General features: G+C 53.7%; 6 protein-coding genes across 6 annotated transcripts; 3 read left to right on the forward strand and 3 right to left on the reverse strand.

Annotated features, from left to right (window-relative positions):
- Window positions 1-620: 620 nt before the first annotated feature.
- BDZ99DRAFT_459514 (uncharacterized protein) lies at window positions 621-1,550 on the forward strand. Its single transcript, XM_033719180.1, has one exon. It carries the CDS (start codon window positions 976-978, stop codon window positions 1,288-1,290), a length of 315 nt encoding a protein of 104 aa, XP_033580716.1. The 5' UTR covers window positions 621-975; the 3' UTR covers window positions 1,291-1,550.
- A 45-nt stretch (window positions 1,551-1,595) lies between these two features.
- BDZ99DRAFT_436210 (uncharacterized protein) lies at window positions 1,596-2,827 on the reverse strand (the record flags this gene model as incomplete). The annotated part of the gene is made up of 2 exons (XM_033717529.1): window positions 2,352-2,827; window positions 1,596-2,062 (listed from the first exon to the last, which is right to left on the reverse strand). The coding sequence occupies exons 1-2, from the start codon at window positions 2,527-2,529 to the stop codon at window positions 1,596-1,598; spliced, it is 645 nt and encodes a 214-aa protein (XP_033580717.1). The 5' UTR covers window positions 2,530-2,827.
- Window positions 2,828-3,340: 513 nt separating this feature from the next.
- On the reverse strand, window positions 3,341-4,305 carry BDZ99DRAFT_567498 (uncharacterized protein; the record flags this gene model as incomplete). Its single annotated transcript, XM_033727692.1, has 2 exons — window positions 3,341-4,172; window positions 4,232-4,305. The coding sequence occupies 2 exons, from the start codon at window positions 4,303-4,305 to the stop codon at window positions 3,341-3,343; spliced, it is 906 nt and encodes a 301-aa protein (XP_033580718.1).
- Window positions 4,306-4,711: 406 nt separating this feature from the next.
- BDZ99DRAFT_224138 (KH domain RNA binding protein) lies at window positions 4,712-6,759 on the reverse strand. The gene is made up of 3 exons (XM_033713456.1): window positions 6,126-6,759; window positions 5,192-6,077; window positions 4,712-5,141 (listed from the first exon to the last, which is right to left on the reverse strand). Exons 1-3 carry the CDS (start codon window positions 6,699-6,701, stop codon window positions 5,119-5,121), a joined length of 1,485 nt encoding a protein of 494 aa, XP_033580719.1. The 5' UTR covers window positions 6,702-6,759; the 3' UTR covers window positions 4,712-5,118.
- An 807-nt stretch (window positions 6,760-7,566) lies between these two features.
- On the forward strand, window positions 7,567-8,677 carry BDZ99DRAFT_379836 (uncharacterized protein; the record flags this gene model as incomplete). The annotated part of the gene is made up of 2 exons (XM_033715165.1): window positions 7,567-7,740; window positions 7,799-8,677. 2 exons carry the CDS (start codon window positions 7,567-7,569, stop codon window positions 8,675-8,677), a joined length of 1,053 nt encoding a protein of 350 aa, XP_033580720.1.
- Window positions 8,678-9,595: 918 nt separating this feature from the next.
- Window positions 9,596-11,482, forward strand: BDZ99DRAFT_485897 (uncharacterized protein; the record flags this gene model as incomplete). Its single annotated transcript, XM_033722742.1, has 4 exons — window positions 9,596-9,848; window positions 9,978-10,293; window positions 10,387-11,172; window positions 11,455-11,482. 4 exons carry the CDS (start codon window positions 9,596-9,598, stop codon window positions 11,480-11,482), a joined length of 1,383 nt encoding a protein of 460 aa, XP_033580721.1.

Raw genomic sequence — 11,482 nt, forward strand, 5'->3', positions numbered from 1 at the left:
AATATAATAGGATTACGCTGCTATACTACTCTAAACATTCTCTTAGCTATTAAAATAAGCTAGATAGTATATGCAATCTTAAAGCTATACTTTATATCTCGTAGTTGTTGAGATTGCTGGGGTGCTAAAAGGTCTAAATCGCACCAAAAATTGGGTGGCCCACTAGCTTGCATGGCCCACTAGCTTGCCGACTACGTTAGTTAGCTGGGATTAGTGATCTCTTCGGTTGGAGGTACCGATCGGCATGGCGACTTTGCATAAATTTGCGTGCGATAGAAGCCACAAGGCTGATGACGACTTCTAATAAGGCTCTAATGCTCGGATGAGGCCCTTTTATAAACATTAGGAGTGATAAGAGCTTGAAAGTGGTGCTGTGGCGAAGGAAATCTATTACGCGATGAAAGAAGGCTCTCCGCAAATTAGGCGTAAAGGCGACAATGCGAATGTAATTTTTTGGTGGGAGGTGTTCTGAGTGTTCAGCAGTGGCCATAGTACATGACTTATATAGAACTGTGGGAAATATTCGTGTGTGCATAGAGTTTGAGTTGCCTGAAGTCAATGTACCTATTGATTTTCTCGCCTTTGTTCCGGGTGACATGCGGTGATGTTGGAACACAAGCTGAGATAGTTGAGGGGGCGCTTCGATCATCTTTACCTCGGAAAGACACTAGAATAGCGCGTTTCTGTTAAGATCTTTCATGTCTCGTTCCTCAAGAAAGACGTCAACCTCGTCCAAGAGCACCACTAGCATCCGTTAGTACCTCGGCGTCTCAAAATTAGGAAGCGCGCAGCCATACCACAATCCCACATCTTTTTTCTCCGTGCGCTAGAATACTACGACGGTATTCTGATCCTTCAAAGGTTACATCCAATCGAGTCGGGACGTTCGACGAGGCTTTCAAGTCCCGCATCCAACTTGCTCTTCGCTATGAGAATCTCTGCATCAGCCAGAGGCGGAAAATCTGGCGAAACTTTATGAATCGCATCAAGACCCTTGAAGACGAGGAATCTAAAGTTGATGTAGACGATATCATGGACCACATAGAGGATCTTAGCAAGGAAGTGATGAATGGAAAGGAGGTCCGGAACGCTATTACGACTGCAAGGCAGTTGGCGCAGTTCAAAGACGAGCCGTTTCGCTATTCCCACCTAAAGCATGTCATTGGAGTGAGCGGGAGATTCGGGAAGTACTTGAAGGATCTCCGCATGGGCTTGACGGATGACGATATTAAGCTGGATGGTGGGCTACGGTTGTCTTACAAGGCGGATGCCGTTTGCGAGAGCGGATAATCATGACGAGCGTAATGACGATTTGGGTGTTGACTCCGATCAATAAGGGTGCGAAATTCCGCCTCTACTTCTTGCTATTACTGCCTTCTATGGATGATAAAGTGGCATAGACTAGGCTTGGGCTGTGATGGATTGAAAGACATCGTTTCTGACAAATATAGGAGCTGCAATTGGGAGCCTTGCCCTCGTTAGTCTTGTTGTCATGAATACACTCACCACAAGCATAGATGATTCGACCCATTTTACATAAAATAGTGGAGATTTAGTCTACGTCCTTCGTTCACCTTGTACAGCCCTCATCAGCTTTAGAATTGCGCAAACTTTACATGATGCATCGTAATCTTATCCGACCCCTCCCTCAAAAGCGGAATCGCCTCTTTAAACGCCTCCGTCTTGCGGAACTCCATATGCGCGTCAATGCTCTCCCACCCAATCGCGCCCACGAACAGCTTCGCGTCTCCTTCCGCAGGCGGAACCTCCTCGACGCTCCACCCGCCCACAACGCCCTTTGCGCCCTCGGCCGATTCGTCGATAATCGCCTTGAACTTTGCGAAGTTGGCGTTGAAGTCGGCTTCCGCGTACGAGGCGGGGAAGAAGAGCGTGACCATTTCGGTGATGGGCGCGGTGATGACGCTGAAGAAGGGGCCGTTCTGGAGGCGGGACACGATGTTGATCTTTGGGGGCCCGGCGACGAGGGTGCCGAGGACGGCTCTGAAGGGGGCGTAGGCGGGGGAGGTGATGAAGGTATGGAAGTTGGTGGGGAGGCCCCAGTCTGTGGGGTGTGTTAGAGAGGGGTTTTTAAGGTCGGAAACACGTTTGGGTGGATTTGTCCGATATTGCTCAGGGGCCTGAGGGGGGTCCCTGATATTCTTCTTGGAAGTAGCCGGCATGCGTGACGACGTGCTCTTTGAACGGTATGCCACGCCAGATATCAGGCTAAGCAAAACGGTTGAAGGACGTTTTGTCTAGGTCTTGTAGAATCGGGGCACCCCAAGCAGTAGAATAGCAAAGACGTGTACACAGATTGATGAAAGGGCACTGATTATAGAAGAAGAGCTCACCAATGCTCAGGTCCAAGACATCTGGATTCTCGACCTGCCGTCCATACGACACCTTCTGCGAACCCTCTGCCTCGCTCAAGGCCTTGAGCGCAGCATCCAACGCCGTCTTGTACTCCCCAGACTCAAGATCAATCCCCGCCTTCAGCGGCACAACCACAACTTCGCTTGCTTGCGTCATATTCTTTGCGTATGGGCGAACTGAAATAAAGCTCGGAGATAAGTCGTCGTTGTCGGTGAATTGTTTAGAGTGGTTGATAAGCAAATGAGATGGGGGAAGCTCGAAACTTTATACAAAAGCTAGTACAAGGATGATTCCATATGTCTGCTTCGTAGCGGTGCTAGGATTTGTCTTGTTGTTGGTTCGGGTTGGGTGTGTTTCGCGGAACTCCACTGAAGTCCACTGCGTCGTCTCGTAGCTCCGAGTCTCTGGACGCCTGACGACGTGGCGGGGTACGGGCGGAAGCGGGGTCCCATCGGGTATCCTTCAAGCTTCCTAGCGTCTTGTAGACTGGCTGGTGAGCGCGGATTATTAAAGTGTTCCATTTGCTCTATCAAGTGTTTTTTGGAGGATGACTCTTTCACTGTTCTCCGTTCACACCCGAAAGTCGAAGTTGGGTTGAACGACCGAGTTGACCGACGAAGCCGATGGATGCTGTCTACTACACACTGCGTCGTTTTGATAGCATTTTACACGACTCTCTCGTCAATTCGACGTTCGCGGGAGGACGAAATGAGTTCTTTGTATATGTGTCCCTCGATTTAAGCGAGGTAGTTGAATGATATTGAGAGATGTATAACAAAAACACAATCTACTCCTAAAAAGCAATAAATGGGTATGAATCAGCAGAATGAAAGAAAAATCCACTCGTAGGCCAACACTCTCCATCCCACTCACAGGAGTCAAATGGAAATGTCTCTATACTCCGTCCTGCTCCTTCGCCAAGCACCCCTCTCCAGGCCTCAACAAGCACATACCCCATCGCTTCTCTCTATTCCCCTCCCCTCCCCATAACCAAATCCTGACACGCCTCCGTCTCCCGATGCTCATGATACAATCGACACCTCCCCCCCTTCCACGGCCTACACGTCCCCGTCTCAAACCCCGCCCTCCCCTCGCCCCTCTGCAAACACCTCAAACAATACACCTTGGCACAGCTGACACACGCACTCGCCCTCGCCCCCGGCTCCAGTACCCTCGAGCACTCATCGCACGCCTTGGTCACCTGCCACGACACGGGCCGCCACGGCTGCAGCGAGTGCCGCAGCAGCGCCGCGGTGCCCGGCCGCTTGAGGTACACGGCCAGGTCGCGCAAGAAGAGCGGGTGCCAGTCGTCCGGGTGCTCGGCGAGCAGCTTGTCCGTCTTCTTGAAGGCGAAGAGGTCGATGACGAGGGCGCGGAGGGGCGCGTTGTCCCTGATCTCCTCGTACAGGATGCGCGTGTCTGACGGCGTGAGCACCGAGTTGGTCTGCTCGGCGAGGTCGGAGATCTGGTCGATGGTCTGGTTGCGCAGGGCCTCGAGGGCGAGGCGGTCCGCGAGCGCGTACAGGTTGAGGAGCGTGTAGTAGGCGGGCTTGCCGTCTTTGAAGAAGACGAGGGGGTCGAGCTGGGAGGTGTAGAGCCACGCGACGCACAGCTCAAAGATGGCTGGGTTCTCGGCGGGGAGTTTCACGGTCTGCGAGATGCTTTCCGCGAAGGAGCCGTTCAGCGCTGCCGTGAAGAAGGGTGAGTGGTGTGTTAAAAGCTCGCGATGCACCAGGAACCGCGTCTCCTTTGGTCCGACGAAGATCTCTGCCATGGTAGTGAAGGTCTTGAAATTTGTCCTGCGTGGTGTGGTTGGTCAGTCTGTGATCGATGGCATCCCTTGCTTAGGCATTCTTACACGAGGGAGAATCGTTGAGACGACGTCCCGGCCTGCGAGTACGGCGGCGGGAGAGGCATGAAGCCTAATGTCATCTCGAAACGAATTGTAGATCCTTGATGTCGGTATCCTTGCACCACCTGGGCATGCAAGGCACGCTTGTGTATCGCGGCCAAAAAGACGATTAATTTCCTCAAACAAGTTGAGTGAATGAAGGCAGTAATAACTAGCAAGCTAAGGGTAGTAGACAAGACTGTCTAAAAGTCTAGGTAAGTAATGTGAAGGTAAACGCACGAGATTCGTGAGAATCGGAAAGTGAAGGTTCCCACAAAGACGGCTGCACCCGGATGATCTGGCAGCGTGAATGCGACAACGGAGTAAAAGACCTCCTGACAGCAAGCCAATAGCAAATCTTTTACCTCTTTGGAGACCTACCTAGATGTGGCGGTTGCGTGGAGATTTCTTTGTTCAGGCTGTTGGCAGTCTGCAAACACAGCAGTCCGAAAGCGGTACGCTAAACACATTCCCGAAACGAAAAACCATTGGACGTCTTTGAACAGCATCGATAGGTTAATCCACGCATTAATTGCTACGAGGCACTTGAAAATCCGGGTTTGCAAAACCCCGTTTGCTTGCCTCCGATAGAGAAATTTCAGAGATGCCCGAGAATTCAAGATGCCCAAAACCGTCGCTGTATCATGAAAAGCCCCCACCGGTGTTTCCAGTTCCGGAATAAAGTAGAATACAACATCGAAGTATAAGAGACCTTAGACCGCCTAAACCATGCTTTTGAATCGCAACCGTCGAACTACTCTTGACTTTGCAAGCATCAGAAAGTGCTGGACTACTGCATATCGAGAATTACCAGCGGCTGCCACTGGGCTCACCTGCTGCCAGCACACGCTGCCTCAAATTCTGTGTTTCTCACTCTCTGTTATCAAGTTAACTTCTGATCAGTATTTTCGGGTGAGGTGGACGAGCCTAGCCTGGAATAGAGCATATAGAGCGCCATCTGGTTACACTCCTGCGTGCCGGTGATGGTCACCAGCCTCTCGTTGCTGTTATCTTGCGGTTCGTTGATCTTGATAACACTGCCGCTCAACGATCTGATCTCGTTGATCTTCGCACCGCCTTTACCAATGATTGCGCCGACCATGTCGTTGGGAATGAAGATCTGCTGGGTCATAGGTTGTCCGGGCATAGCGCCACCAACTTGTGAGGCTGGAGGCCCTGCGTGACCACCGGGCTGAGCGGCGTGTCCACCATACTGAGTTGGCTGCTGTGGACCGACGCCAGCATAAGGCTGTTGGGCACGAGCCGGCGATCCAGCTCCGTAGTGCATGGGAACCTGACCCGCTTGCTGAGGAGGCTGACCATGTAGATATGGCATGCCATACTGGGCAGGAGCACGTTGTGGCTGGTTGTTGTGCTTGCGGAACTGGTCTGGGCCACCCCATTGACCGCCAGCAGGCTGAGGGACGTAAGGGACTACTTGCATACCGCCGGGGACAACACCTGCTGGGCCACCAGTTCGAGTGGCATATGCGGAAGCAGCAGGACCGCCGAATCTCTCCGTGAGCTGCTCGACTAGAGTGCTTCCAACATAGTATGTCGCAATGTGAACAGCGTCAGCAACTCCGAGCACAACAAGTGAACGCTCGCTAGACAGGGGAAGGCAAGAGTCAGAGGCGTTGAGGCGTGCTCCAGAGGCTTCCTGAATCTCGCGGATCCGAACACCAGCCTTGCCGATGATAGAGCCGATGAGAATGTGGGGTATGAGAAGTCGAAGGGGATAGGTCTTGGATTGAGGAGTGGAGGGAGAGTCGAGGTCTTCGTTGTTCAACGTACGAATGATCAGGCCGAATGCCTAAATAGTTAGTATATGGTCAGAAAATGTGGAACCACTGATTCGTACCTTTGCAACCGCATCCACCATGCCGCTCACGGTCAAGATTCGCTCCACTGCCCCTCGAGAGTAGTCGCTGACGGTGCACTTGGCCCCGGACATCTTGCGGATTAGTGTGACGTTCTCTCCACCCTTCCCAATGACAGTAGCTGCCTCGGCGCTCGAGATGATGGCGCGGAGATGGAGCCATCCCGACTCGTCCTGATGCATTGGTCCCTGAGAGTTTGCTCGGCCGTTGGCGCCGGAGGTCGACTGGATGGGCTGCGTGTTGAGAACCTCGGAGGCCGACGGGGCATCTGGGACGAGGGTGTCGCCTTCGAGATCTTTAGTTCCATTCTGGTGCTTGGTTTCCTCCTCTTTGGTCTCGGCCTTGGCCTCGTCTTTCACGTCGTCCGTCTTGAAAGGCTCCTGCACAGCTCCTGCATGCTCAGAAGACTCTACGATGTCGGGATCGGCGTCGTTGTTGACCATCTTGTCCAGCGCCGGGCGCTTGGCGTCCGGCTGGTCGCCAGGTCCAGATGGAGAAGACGGCTCCTCCAAGGGGCGCTTGGTGGAGGGCGCAGCAGTGGTTGGTGAGGCCGACATGATTGCTGGGTACCTGCTGTATCAAATAAGGGGCTTCAGAGGTCTTCACGATGGCCTTGTTTAGCCTGGGGCTGCCCAAATGAAAGTCGGTCGCAATTCGTTCGTATTGTAATCGATTATGTACAGCGGGGTTGGGCTGCCCAAGGAAAACTTGCTGGTGCAGGCGATCGGGATGGGGGCGGCTGTGGTGATGGAGGAGTGAGGTGAAGGACGGTCGCCGCGGATTGGACTGGTGCTGTGCAGGGCGAGGGTGGTGGAGAGAGAAAGCGTTCAGAAGCAGCGCCTTCTCAGTGATCGAGAAGTGGCCGGCAATTGTGACGATGACGGAAGCGGTGGTGGAGCGGAAGAGGAGTGTGTTGTTGGAGAAGCGTGGTGCAGAATAAATTGCCTTCAGTACTGAAAAGTGGAAGCTCTCGCCGCTCAAACCTTTGGACCTTCGCGACTCCCGTGCTGTTGAGAACAAAGGCGCCTGCCAGACAGGTGCGGTGAAGAGAAAAGAGAGCAGAAGGAGCTGCTGCTGGAGGAGGGAGATGGTGAGGAGGAGCCGGTTACGTCGAGGAGACGACGAAGGACAGAAGCGGAGGCCTTCCAAGATTAGCCTGGCCTTGGCGGCTTGGCGCATGTCACGTGGCCGAATGATTTCACCCGTTTGGGGTGCGATTAGCCGTCACAAGAACCACCCCAGACGCCGTGGCAGCGTTAAGGAGAGTCTATAGGGCGCCACGATAGCTGCTTTGCGCCTCTGCTGCTGCGTGTCGCTTTCTGCACCGTTTGGCCCCCCCAAACGCCACCAATACCTGCAAACGTCGGCTCAACCATCTATGCACCCTACAGCGCTTTCAATTCACATTATAGATTCTGTGAAATGGCAAGCTCCAACGAGACAGCCGTCAAGAACATCCGCGAGTATGCTGTCGAGGCGCACGAGCGGCAGCAGAGCCAGATGGACGTCGACGCGTCTGACATTGAGACGCGTCTTGATGCAACGCGAAGGGAGCTTGAGGAGCGGGTGACCCAACATCGAATTGCTCTGGAGGAGGTAGGTTTACATGGAAGTCTCAATTGCATCCTGTACAGATTCACTAACAATTTGGCAGTTACGCTCAGCGCCTCAAGGCTCTTTTCATACTAAGCCCTCGGATGATCCCCGCGAGCGTCTGGCTCAGCTGCAGATTCTCAGAGATGCATACGAAAGCCTGAAGCCTAGCGTGCCGTTCCTCCCATCTCGTAATTCGTTGCTGCCTTCTCTTCTGGCGGCCCGCACGATCCAGCAAACCGTGTCTGGCACCCAGGAAGCAATCACCGCGACCAAAGAGCAGCTCAAACACTCCGAGCAGCTCCTGCGCCAAGAAGAGAGCAACTTACATGACGCAAACCTCATTGCCACCGCCATGGCAAACCGTATCGAAAGGCTCCGATCTCAGAAAGAAGCCAAGTCGCAAAAGACCCCTCAAGAGGTTGCCAAAGACTTGATCGATGCCAAGCAGCGCCAGAAAGAACGATATGACGAGGAGATGAAGAAACTCGGTCAGGCGTTTGAGATCTTCGTTGACGAGCAACTTGCTGGCATGCTAGCAGCCGAGGATCTCGGAGGTCCCGTTGTCGGCGATATGATGGACGTAGACGATGATGTGCTCGCAATAGGGTTCACCCAGCAGGGGAGGCTGAAGACCTCCAAGAAGCACATCTCCGAGCCCAGAAGGCAGAAGCGGCTGGATGAGATATGGGGGGACACAGCTACGACCGAAGAAGGCCAGCAGCTGACCGAGATCGACGCCGCTGGGAGAGAGCTTCGAGAGCTCATTGAAGACCTCTTCACTTCTCTAGTTGGGAGTAGAAGCACGGATGCATATATCGAACTGGAGAGGGAATCGGCAGCTTCCAGGTTTCTTATACGAGCGAGGATCGCGCAGTTCCATCCAAAGGACGCTCGGAAGTTGCGACTGATTGACTTCGGGCGGGAGTTAGACGATTGAGGTCCAAGACATCGATCCGTACTTCGTAATCTACGTAGGCTCAACGAAACGATTCAATCTTTGGCATATAACGGAATTACCATGATAGTAGGTGACAAGTACGCTTCAAGATCTAGTTTCGCATCTGGAGGACTCAATCATTTTACTTACGCGTGGGCAGCCGAACGTTCCTGGACGACCAATTTGGCGTTGGTTCTGGTACGGATCACGTGATGATTACTCATTTTTCCTACAAAGGTAGTATTAGAATCTTGCTTGGCTGTATCACTCATGACTGGGCTCCACTTGCTACGAGCTCATAAGCAGCGACTGCAACATGGACGACAACGTAGATGTCTCATTCCAGATCATCGGACCTAGCTGATCACTGCACGTCCCACCACCACCATCGTCATTAGCGCTGTCGGCGGAAGCGGCACCAGAGCTTGCACATCACACCTCGCGGCCACCCCCCCTCGCTGCTGCCCGTCGAAAACTTCTTCGGGGTGCCGGCACTCGCGATAGCAGTTTCTTTTTCCCTCTAGAGTCGTACATATAGAAAGAACGCGTAATCGGGTTTTGCATATGCATTTCGGCCCTTTAGCAGTCGCCGGCGCAGCCACCATCTTTCATCTTGCAGACCCCGCGCGTTTCACGGCAAATATACTTTAAGCACACGTCGACGTCGCAATGGCTCCATTTCCCAGCCTCGGCGTCGATGTGCCCAGGACAGATGTTTCTGTGGCACAACTGTCTTATTCCAAATCTCATTCTCGTTCCCGTTCTGGTGCATCTGTCTCTTCGTCTTCAAAGTCTAGTTCCGAAGGACACGCATGGAACTCGCCTTCCTCGCCTGAACGGGCAGGCGCCAACACGCCCGTTGCGCTGCCGACACCAATGCCAGGTTCACCAGTGACCGGAATCTCCCCATTTGTCGCGATGACTAAGGAGCAAGCCAAGTATCTGGCTAGCGGAGGCCTAAAGGGGAACAAGGAGAAGATGAAAGAGCAGGCAGCTAGGACACGGCAGAAAGAGAGGCAGAGGGAGTGGGAGAGGGAGAAGGAGCGGGTGGAAGCAGAGCGTGACGCCCAAGAGATGGAATTGAGCTTCAGACAGCGCATGCGACATTTCACATGGACGTGGTTTACTATGACTATGGCGACAGGAGGGATGGCGAATGTGATTTATACTGGTACGTTGGGGTTTCAATCAAGTCATTACAGTTTACTTCGCACACCTTCGTACTATGTCAACGAGGAGCTAGATGTCACGAGGACATGTTGGAATGCTCAAAGGACGCTTGCTGATTTCTCGCCGACAGTACCCTATCGCTTCCATGGCATCTACGCCCTCGGGTGCATGTTTTTTCTTCTCAATATCGTCCTGTTTCTGTTTAACGTCGGCATGATCAGCACGCGTTTTTATCTGTATCCCGCAACCTTCAAAGGCAGCTTCCTCCATCCCACAGAATCCCTCTTCATCCCAGCTTGTATCATTTCACTCGGCACCATCTTCATTAATATCTCGCAATATGGCGTCGGGAAAGCCGGACCCTGGCTCAAAGACGCCATGGTATACTGCTACTGGGTCTACTGTGCTCTCGCTGTCATAGCAAGCTGCGGGATTTTCCTAATCATGTAAGCCTCCTCCCCTATTCCTTCAAGGCCTTTCATCCTGAACCAACTCACGCTTCTCTCCACCCCCTTCTCCCCACTAACACACGCCCCAAGGTGGTCCACCCAAACCCACACAATCTCCCGCATGACGCCCATCTGGATCTTCCCCGCCTACCCCCTCCTGATAATCGGCCCCTTCGCCGGCGTCCTCTCCGCCAAAACCACCTCCACCACCGCCCTCTCCATCATCGTGTCCGGGTACACCCTCCAAGGCATCGGCTTCATGGTCTCCCTGATGATCTACTCCGCCTTCCTCTACCGCCTGATGACGCAAAAACTCCCCGCCGAGTCCCTGCGCCCCGGCATGTTCATCTCCGTCGGGCCCTCGGGCTTCACAATCGCGGGCCTCGTTACCATGGGCGCGCAGCTGCCCCGCATCGTTGCCGAAACCGGCGGCCGCTTCATGTCCGCCAGCGACGCCTCGCCCGCGCCGTCCACCCTCACCTTCGTCATCAGCGACGCCGACGCCCACATGACGACCGGCCTCTTCGCCGCCGAGGTGTCGCGCATCATGGCCAACTGGGCCGGCCTGTGGCTGTGGGGCCTCGCGCTGTGGTTCTTCATCGTCAGCGTCGGCGCGCACTGGACGCCCCTCACGCGCTGGAAGATGGATTTCGGCATGACGTGGTTTAGTTTCGTGTTTCCGAATACGGCGCTCACGACGGCGACGTTCGCCGTGGCGAGGTCGCTGAATAACAACCGCCCCATTCAGATTGTGGGGTGTGTGCTTAGTGTAGCGTTGGTGGTTGTGTGGATGTTTGTGGCCGGGTGTATGGTCAAGGCGGTGGTGGGGAAGCAGATTCTGTGGCCGCAGAAGCAGGAGGATCGGGAGGAAGGGGGGTGGGTCAAGGAGGAGGAGAAGGAGGGGACGGTGGCCGGGAGGGTTAGGGCGTGGAGTATGGGGAGGAGTCGGGGGAGGGAGTGGTGGAAGAGGGATGAGAGGAATTTTTCGGTTTGAGCTGGGATTTATGGTGTGTTCGTAGCGTAGCGTTTGGTTGACTGTTATATACCTTGCATCGTATTCATATCTTCGAAGTTGGAGTGATGTTTGGGCCGCCATTGTGAATCACAGCCCCCTAGTCTCCAACTTGCACCCTAATAATAGCCTGAAGACACTCCCAGTATAAGAGATTTAGAACAAACACGATGA

This window comes from Mytilinidion resinicola (assembly GCF_010093595.1).
Source record: "Mytilinidion resinicola strain CBS 304.34 unplaced genomic scaffold BDZ99scaffold_4, whole genome shotgun sequence".
Lineage (NCBI taxonomy): Eukaryota > Fungi > Ascomycota > Dothideomycetes > Mytilinidiales > Mytilinidiaceae > Mytilinidion > Mytilinidion resinicola.